Genomic DNA, 10,184 nt, shown 5'->3' with positions numbered 1-10,184 from the left:
CCTGTGTACCCCCTACGCATTGCCACTGATAGGAACATTTGCCCTCCTCCTTCTGTATGTGTTGAAAGCACAAACAACCTTGACTTAGAGAAGCTTCATTGTTTGCATTCATCCATTAAATCTCACAGACTGCTGTTTAAATGTTGTTCAGTATTTCAAGCTATTTAAATGTTGTTCAATTGCAAGCTATTCAGACTTGCAACAGAAGCTCTGAAAATTGGTGGGGAGAAGGAATATTGCTATGTGGGGAAAATGTCCAGGGAAATAAGGGTGGAGGATGTAGGGTAGAAGGAGAGGGAGGTGCAAACTGTTTTATATTTCTAAACTTATTCGTTGCCTAACAAGCAGTCCCAGAACGTGACTGAAGACACAAGTTAACTCTTCTCTCTCACAGGATCTAAGGTAGCGTAAATATCTGTACGGTTCTATTTAGCTTTGATTGAAACCTCTTCTTAATTCATTCCTACATGATAGGGCAGACAACTAGTATGTTTTATGCCATGCAATGAGAAAGAGAGAGAGAGAAAGAGAGAGTTTTATTTCTCAGGAAGTTTATTTAGATTTCAGAGTTCTTAGCAAATAGTGAGCAATAGTTCAGTGAAAGTTTAATGCGCAAGTCCTGGCTTAAATTCCTTCTTCTACCTCTGAGAAGCCTAGCCCATGTTGTCCACCTGCCAGAGGAGAGCCCCAACTCCAAGGAAATGTGTTATTCTGAGGTAGGAAGATGGGTCCATCCTTCCTGTTGAAACATGTTCAATTTCGATGTAATAAATTGCATCATACAGAGTATGAGTGGATGACTACAACCAAATAATCAGAATACTCACGGGGGAAAGGGGATGACATGGGTTCCAGTAAATTTAAGTATTTTATGTTAAACAATTATTGTATACAATTCTTAAATAGCTCCCTGGTCTCTCCTCTTCCAGGTGAGTGCTATAAGCATAGCCTAGAAAACTATGCTCCAGCTTGCTTCCTCTCATTGAATCTATAAAAAAGGAATAGCTTCCACATCTAATGGGACGGAAGGAAGAAATCTCACCTATAGTAGTTTAGTGATTTGAGTGCTCTTCTGGTGGGTGGTAGATGTAAGTTTGAATACTCTCAAGGAGAGGACCCCAACTCTCCAACATCTTGAGGGAAAGATTCAGCTACTAAATATGGGAATTAGTGAATGATGGTAGCACCTCCTGCACCTGAACCACCTTCACCTCCCTACTTTGGGCACAGCCCAATCTGTCACCTGTGCTCCAAGAATACACATAGGATCAGGCTTCCTAGACAATATAGGTGGAGGAGCAACTAATCTGAAGCACCTGCCAGAGCCCAGGTGTCAGTTTGGCTCCTAGCTGCTCAGCACCATAAGAACTGAAGACAGAAGCATAACTTTATGGGTCTGGGGAATTTTTATGACAAAAACTGAGGCACTTGGAGATTTTAGATACTTCCAATAATACATGGCAACTAGCCAGGGACTTAAATATTGTACTTTTTAATTTTAATGTCCATAGTGCAAGTTGAGAAGGATTTAGGACCATTAATCCTTTGGGGATGTAACTCTATTAGGCAGCATTCACACTCACTGCACTGAGTTTTGCTTGGGCAAAGGAAGAGCCTCAGAATTCGGCCCAGGATTTCATTCATAAAACTATAAGATTCAAGAGATGGTATATATGTTGATGGGGGAAAAGTAAAAATGTGGTGAATTCATGTATAACAGAATTATTTTTTAAAATCATGTGGATGTTATTTTAGGAGGTAAAGAGGGCAGAGGGGGAGAAATAACAAGCTAGAGAATTTATTTTCCTACAAACCTAAACCAGGAAGAAAAATAGAACTAAATCATGATGCCTAGAAGCTAGAAGTTCACAAGACAGGAGGTGTTACTTGGTTTAAATAATTAATAAACCCAACTGTTGTTGTTAGGTAACTCACTGTGTCCGTTTGGAGAATAAGCACATATCGTTCATCAAACTGATGGTTCCTTTAGCAGGTATTGAGGTAGCAAGGAAGTTATGAGGACTAAAAAGGGAAAAAACCTAGCCCATTCATGAATAGTCCTCCTCCTCTTCTGCCATCTCAGAATCAGGAGTCAAAGAGAATTATTCCAGGAATCAAAAGGAAATGGTTCCCAGTTAGTCTACTGGAACATCCTTGGGCAACAAAGAAAAAATTAAAAAGAAGAAAAAAGCAAAATCAGCTAGGATAAAACTTAGAGGGGGAAAAAATCTGTTGGTGTGTCTCTTCACAAAAGTTTGTATTTGTTTTATTTCATGTCTGCACAATACTTTGCATATTATATGAATATTTAATACACTACATTGAAGAGGAAGCATGGCACTCCACGGCAGCACCTCAACTGCTCTTTAGAATTAAGGAGTGAAGGGGTAGTGACATCCTGTCTGTCAACAGTTTGTCCTAGGTTATAACAATGGATTTACTCACAATATCCAATGGCAGTTTTGCCCTTGACCTTTTCAAGAAGCTGAATGAATCTTCTAAGGGAGAAAACATTTTCTTTTCCCCTTGGAGCATCTCCACCGGTCTGGCGATGGTCTACCTGGGTGCAAGAGGTAACACTGCAACCGAGATGGCTGAGGTTGGTTCTGAAATTTTACTATCCACGGTACATACATAATAGCTGGTTCTTAAATATGCTACAGCAAGCTGATTGTACGGTGTTAAACAAAATGGTGAATAAAATGCACGTAGACTTTAGGGAATAAATTGACTGCAAATTTAATTTATTTCATAGAGGTTCCCACCTTGTGCCACTAGGAGAAAATATCTTGTAGGTATCATATGCTGTGCATATTTCTTGATACTCTGAGCCAAATTCTGGTTATAGATGGGCCAGATTGTAGGCCAGCTGAAGGCCTCCTGGGAACTGCCAGGTTATTACATTGTTCCCATCTAAACTGAATGATTTAAGATAAAAGTGCTAAGTATCTCTGATTGCAAATTAAGAAATAATGAGCATTACGAATTGATTATAATAAGTAAGATTTTAACTCATGTCACTAGAAATGTACTTAATATTCATTTTACTCTAAAATAAATACTGTGCATGTGTGTGTGTGTGTATTTATTATCTTTGCAAACTTTGCTTACAGGTTCTTCATTTTAACAAAGAGGAGAAGTCTGTTGTTTCCCCTCAGTCATCGAATCCCTCTCGTGGGAGACCCAGGAAAAGGAAAATGGTATGTATTAGAACAGAGGTGGGCAAAATCCGGCCTGGCAACTGATTGTATCTGGCCTGTGGGTCAGCAGCCACAAAGTCATAGGATCCAGCTTGTAGGGAGCCAGCAGTTCTAGCTGCTGCATCGTGCTGGGCAGGCAGCCCCATCCTGGCCCCATCCACAGCTTACACTAGCTACCACCTCATGTGCCAAAAGCAGCGCCGGTTGCATCCTGACATCAGGTGTGGACACTGTCTGCAGATTCCTGGTGGGGATTGGGCAACTGCCTGGGATCGTAGCTGATGTGCTGATGCAGCAGCATCACCTGCAGACCTGAGAGGATGCCCCAATCTCCAGGGGGAAGCTGCCGCCTCTGTCTGCAGCTGATTCTTGTTCCCACTCAGCACTGTTTCCAGTGCATGGGCCAGGAGCTGGTGTAAGCTGCAGGACCATGCTGGATGTGGGGGGCAGTTGGAAGAGAAAGGGGAGACAGAGAGAAAGAGGTGGCACTATCCATGATGAGCAGCAGCGGCTAGTGCTGGGTGCTAGGCAATAGCTGGACTTGGCAGCGGATGTGCTTGCTGCTACCAGGGCTGTTCTGGCTGGGTTGTCTAGAGCCTGTTCTGGGGCTGCCCTGCAGCTCCTTCCTCCCACCCCCACTCTATGATCTCTTTCTGTTATAAAATAATAATAAAAAACATTAAAATATAATAAATAATACTTAATTACAAAAAGAGGAAAGAAAAAATGTTTTAAAATATGTGTATTAAATTATTACATTAATGAAAGTACTGAAATTACAATATAATTGACATATGATATGACATATGATTGACAATGTCAATTACACCTTAAATATGTCAGTCAATGAAACTAAACAACTGTTGCTGATTTGCACAGATCAGCATTGTATGAGCTATAGGTGACCCCTACAGTAATTTAGTAATAAGAGGTCAGTGGGGTTGAATTGTTATGTGGCGCCCCCTAACTTATTTAACTTTGAATAGTGCATGGAGCAGTTTTGGAGATTTTTGACCTGTCACGTGTACACACTGACGGCATAAATTGACATCCAGCATGTCAATTTAAGGAATACAGATTGAGACAACATGGAACCCCCCTCCCGCCCAGTCATATGTACAAGTGCCCTTAGATGTTACAAGGAATTAAAGAAGGTACAACATTTTCAGGTGCAAACATAATTTCCAAGTGTCTTCTTTAAAGGAACCTGAACAGGATGAAACTCGAGAAATCCATGTGGGTTTTAAGACACTGTTATCTGCAATCAACAAACCTAACAAAAACTATGAGCTTAAAACTGCCAACAGATTGTATGAAGAAAAGACTTTTCCCCTGATTCAGGTAAGTTATGGGGCATTACTAAGCTGAAGAGAAAGTTCTGAAAAATGCTTTTGGTATTAACTCTTTATATTTTGCTGAGATGGTCAAAATGTTTCCAGTTGAAACCTTTTATTACAGTAGTGTTAAAATGTTTTCTTTCTTCTTTATAATTCTGACTGTTGTATTGTAGTGAAGCCTACATTGTAAAGCAGCAAGCAGCATAAAGTTCCACATTATCAATAAGTTCATTTTCATAATTCATTCAAAATAGCCAGATTTTTCATTCCATAGTACACATCAAAATTTTGACTTCTTGGTTCTAATTTGTGATTAAAAGAAATTTTGAAATGACAGAATTTCCCATAGAATGCAAAATTTATTGTGTAGATGACCTTACTGTTAGGGCAGATATTTTTTTAAAACACTGCTTTTAATATAAATTGAATTGTGCTTCCTTTAATAATGTAATATTGTTATATTATACAATAATCCAATTTCATCAGCAACATCAACGTGAATTTATTGTAGTACCTATTTTAAATGGAAAAACAACATTTTTCCTGTTCTGATTTTCAGAGGTACTTACAGCTTGCTAAGAAATTTTACTGTGCAGAGCCACAAGCAGTTAACTTTAGGACGGCTGCTGAACAAGCCAGAAAAGAGATCAATTCCTGGGTCACAAACCAAACTGAGGGTAAGCTAAGGGGCAAATCCAAAACCTCTTCTTTCTGCCACCACAATCTGCTATGCCCTGTGATGGATAGCTTCATTTCTCATATATACAAATACCCTAGTAGCTAATATGGAAATAGCAGAGGGAGAGGTAGCGGGCAGGCAGATAGGCAATTGAACAGCTTCAAGTACTTTATCAAAGAACTTACTGAATACAGTGGAAAGACTCCCATAGATAGGCATGAGCCATGGGGAGAAGTGCTAGAAGACAGCAGCATAGCCCTCTAACCTTGACTTCCAACCCTGCAAGGTTCCTTTCTTCATAGGCCCCAGTCAACCACAGAACTACAAGCACAGGATTTTACCCCAAGAACTCTCCATTTTGCTGTCCTAATTCCTAGCAGACTTGTTCACTTGTGTTATGAGTTGCTCCAGATCAAAGGGCTGTAGAAGCAGGAAGAAAATTATGCCGTTCTGGTTTGGTTGACATTTATACCTACTTTCAACAGATATGACTGGCTTTTACAAGGGAAAGGCAGTGAAGTATCAGGCATCAAGTGTTATGTTTCGAGGCTCTTTTTATGAACCTTTCACACTGTAACTCCTCTCCAACATGTCCTTGAGTAACAAAATTTTTAAAAAAGAAAGAGAAAGAGAAAAAATTAATTAGAGATTTTTTTTAAGGGAAAATGAAATAGGCCTGAAAAATCACTTAGTGAGAACAGATGCCTGTAGATGTTCATGACTCCTGTTCTGATGTGCTGTAATTACAGTGTGTTGGAGCAGCCTCGATTGATTAAATGATAAATTTAATTGAAGGATGAACCCATCTTCCTACCCTAGAATAACACATTTTCTAGAGGTTGGGGCCCTCCTCTGGGAGGTAGGAAACATGGACTAGACTTCCCAGAAGCAGAGTAGGGAATTTAAGTCAGGACTTGCACATTAAACTTCCACTGAACTATTTCTCAGTATTTCTTAAGAACTGAAATGTAAATTAACTTCCTGAGAAGTAAAAGTAACTCTCCTCTCTCTCTTGCTGCATAACAGAATGTATCAGTTGTCTGCCCTATCATGTAGGGATTAATTAAGAAGAGGTTTCAATCAAAGCTAACAGAACTATACAGATATTTACGCTACCTTAGATCCCATGAGAGAGAAGAGTTAACTTGTGTTTTCAGTCACATTCAGGGAATTTAAGCTAATTAGCATGCTCTAGCAGCCTTGGCATTCATGTATTCAGCATCCCCGTGCTTCAAAGTGGTGGTGGGGGCAGTTTAACTAAAGCTGATTAAACAAGCTTTAGTTAATGCACCCCCACTGCCATTTTGAAATGTGGGACACAATACATGAGACACTGCAGGCACTTTAATTAGAGCAGCTCCTGAGAGCTGCTCTAATTAAAGTGCCCCTGCCCCCTGTTAGCAATAAAAACCTAGGATTCCGGACTAGCCCAGGGATTGACACAACACCTTGTTCGATGAGTAACAGAAAGGCTTTCTTTACTACAAGTATTTAAAATCAAGTCAAGCAAGCCCAAACCAAATCAAAGTCCGGTAATTAGCTATAAGGTGATGATTTCTCACCAAACAGGCGACAAAGAGGTGGTCTGTTTCTCTTCAACTTCTCGAGTAAGTCAGGCAAATCAGCAACTGGTGTCAAAGAGATTTCTCACTCTTGAAGCATGTGCACGCTGTTTGCTGTTTTACTGCCTTTTTATACCCTTAGTTTAGCATCTTCAAAACATTCTTTTAGTTGTGTAAATCAAGAAAGAATCCCAAGCAGTAATTGACAGGAAAAACCTGCTCATTACTGGTTATCAGAAATGTTTAATTTGAATGAGTTACTTTCTTCAGTAACAAGAGGTTATCCAGTTTGAAACATATCAAGAAACTGATTAATAGCCAAGAAAAACATACTAAATCATGAGGAGACATCTATTACATATGGAGAATGTCTCTTCCTGCACATAAACGCTAGTTAGTCGCAAAAGAAATATTTACCATACTAATTAATCAAGGATAGACATTTCATATGGTTACACACCAGACAACTAAGAGTCTGCTTGAAATCATTCTGAATATAGCAAGATAAGCTGGAAGAGATACTTCATTATTCCTTCTTAGATGGCCTAGCCATGAACTCGCATCCTCTTGCAATATGCAGTTAGCATTATTATTCTGTATTTTAACTTTTGTGAGTAGGCCCAAGCTTAGCATAAGTTTCAGAGTCATCACCCCCCCCCACCCCCCCGCCCCAGCACATGTAAAGACACAGTAGGGTTTTGAGGCTCAGACACTGGATAACTACTTGGGCAAAAAAGAAACAACTTTATAACAAGTCACTTGCAGTATCATATTGGAATAAAAACCTCAATTTTTCTGATATCTGAAAGGGACAATCCAGGATCTGCTGCCTACAGGATCTGTTGACTCACGGACTGCATTGGTCCTGGTAAATGCCATTTATTTCAAGGGAAAATGGGAAAAGCAGTTTATAAAGGAAAACACATTTGAAAGACCCTTCAGGGTTAGCAAGGTATGTTTCCCGAAATTCCTTGTTAACTAACTGTAGGAAACATCCAAAGAGCATAGTAGTCGTTCACCTGCACTCTGTGTGTATTTACAACTGTATGGGCATGTCTACACGTGGCCATATGGTGCCTTTATTACTGTGCTGTCATTTATTACTTCCTTTTGGAAGTACTAAAAGATGGTGCAGTAACAGCCTATACTGCACGGTGCCAGCTGCACACTGTTATTTTTGGCTGCTGTCACTGCAGCAACATGCTATGTGGGAGGACATTGCTACGGCGACATAGCAGCAGCATCATGGTTTTGCCAATGGACGCTGCAGCACCATAGCGCCTTGTGTAGATGGACCATTTGCATTTAAAACTACTGGTAGTGTCTAAGTAATTTGGGGTGACAACTTTATTACTAATTCCATCAGCCGCATATGTTAGGTCAGTGTTTGAAACGTGTGTTTGGCCTTCAAGGAGTGGCTGCTGGGTACCAGAAAACTAGGCAATTTTAATGAACACACTGTGACACTTACTGGATGACAGAGATGTGAGCAAATCTTGGCTACATTTCCAGAGAGGATGTAAAAGGCTATGTAAGAGTCAAAGTCAATGGCATTGTATCATTTCCGCTGACTTGACAGCTTTGTCTTGACTTTCCCTTTAAGAATTTGTGTTCCTTCATTTATGTTCCCCTGGAACTCAGTGGTTACAAACAAAAAGTGAAATAGAAGAGAATATCGTGAAAACCATGTAAATTTCTTAACACCCCTTGAAAAGCGTTGTTTTGTAACCGAGCAACTTTTCAAACACTGAAAAGATATCTCCCTTTCTGCCAGGGTGGGGAAGGGAACCAAAGGAAACCCTCCTCTCAGTGACCTCTGACTCCTTGTGCCTAGGAGTTCCCTACAATCTCAGTGTCAAAGTGCTGTAGCATGGTACAATGAGGTGAACCAAATGTCATGGTACAATGAGGTGAACCTTACAAGTCAGCCTTGGTGATAATGCAAAAATTTAGTACTTATTTCCTTATTTATATATATTTGACAGACCAAGACTAAACCAGTACAGATGATGTTTTTGAAAGATATGTTTAAAATACTTTGCATGGACACAATGAAACTCAAAATCATCGAGCTCCCATATATCAAAAATGAACTCAGCATGTTCATCCTCCTACCAGATGACATCAGTGATAGTGCTACTGGTCTGGAACTGGTAAGACCATTATACCATAGTTCTGATGAATTAAAATGGAACTTAATATTTCTTCATTGCAGGGAAATGCTCATAGTTTGGCAATATTTTCTATATCAGTGCATGCAGTTGTTGTTGCTTTTATAGCATGTAGGAGCCTTCTAGAGCACAGGCTGAAAACGGTTAAATAAAGCTGACCTATTCTGCTGACAGTATTAGCAACGGTACAACAGAAGTGGTATGATTGGTATCATGTATTGTTAGTGATACAATGGCTATGACTGAAAGGTATTTTCCAGATTAAATGGAAACAATAGCCTTACATCCAAAAGAGCTTATAATTTAATTTCAGTTGTGATACAAAGAAAGAGATGAACAAAAAATTGGGGGTGAAGGACAGGACAAAGTTTGCAGCAAAAGGATGTCACTTTGATAGGTACACATCTTATGTATGTTAGGACAAGAGATATGGGTCCCTTCCATGCATATAGATTATTGTTAATTATTAATATTATTATTAATATTACATGAACTCAGATATTTCTTTATTTGTGAAAAATATCAAAGATAAGGAATGGCTCTGTGGATGCAGTTCTTCAAGAAGCAAAGTAACCTCACCTCCTATTGAAGAAAATGAGAGCAAAAGTCACTCAGGAACTTGCACTTTAACTTAAGTTTTCTAATAAACTTTTTCTTGATTCACTGTAGCTAGAAAGAGAATTGACCTATGAGAAGTTAGCTGAATGGACCAGCCCAGACAGAATGGCAAAAGTGGAAGTGGAAATGTATCTGCCCAGGATCCAGCTGGAAGAGGGATATGACCTCAAATTGACTCTGAGCAGTATGGGGATGCCAGACGCCTTTAGCCCAGGTCAGGCAGATTTCACGGGGCTGTCTGTCAAAAAGGATCTGTTTTTGTCAAAAATTTTTCACAAGTCTTTTGTTGAGGTCAATGAAGAAGGTACTGAGGCAGCAGCTGCCACTGGAATTGTTATAGCAGAGAGAGCACATCTAAAGGCTATAAAATTTAAGGCAGATCACCCTTTCCTTTTCTTCATCAGGCATAACAAAACCAAGAGCATCCTCTTCTTTGGAAAATTTTGCTCCCCCTAGAAGGTATTACTTTCTGCTAACAAAAAGCATCAGAAGTTCGCTCTGCAGCTGGAAAATATCTGGCTCTCCAACCCCTGCCTTGATTGTAATCTTACTCATAGCCCTGCTCAGCCACCTTCTTTAGTTCCAACATGGGCAACCTCAGGAACAACTATGCCTTA

The 10,184-nt window shown here is 39.7% G+C and overlaps 1 protein-coding gene across 3 annotated transcripts; it reads left to right on the top strand.

Annotated features, from left to right (window-relative positions):
- Positions 1-342: 342 nt before the first annotated feature.
- On the top strand, positions 343-10,156 carry LOC102385199 (heterochromatin-associated protein MENT-like). Of its 3 annotated transcripts, XM_006024957.2 has the most exons (8): positions 352-402; positions 2,413-2,599; positions 3,114-3,200; positions 4,404-4,541; positions 5,097-5,214; positions 7,588-7,730; positions 8,764-8,931; positions 9,619-10,023. In XM_006024957.2, exons 2-8 carry the CDS (start codon positions 2,432-2,434, stop codon positions 10,021-10,023), a joined length of 1,227 nt encoding a protein of 408 aa, XP_006025019.1. In that variant the 5' UTR covers positions 352-402; positions 2,413-2,431. The 3 variants fall into 3 exon arrangements, with proteins under 3 accessions (XP_025061512.1, XP_006025019.1, XP_025061511.1); XM_025205727.1 differs by lacking the exon at positions 2,413-2,599 and having other exon boundaries at positions 343-402; XM_025205726.1 differs by lacking the exon at positions 352-402 and having other exon boundaries at positions 2,432-2,599; positions 9,619-10,156.
- The last annotated feature ends 28 nt before the right edge of the window (positions 10,157-10,184 follow it).

Source organism: Alligator sinensis, unplaced genomic scaffold (genome assembly GCF_000455745.1).
Source record: "Alligator sinensis unplaced genomic scaffold, ASM45574v1 scaffold342_1, whole genome shotgun sequence".
Taxonomy (NCBI): Eukaryota; Metazoa; Chordata; order Crocodylia; family Alligatoridae; genus Alligator; species Alligator sinensis.
Note: the sequence above shows the minus strand (reverse complement) of the source record. Positions and strands in the feature narration are given on the sequence as shown.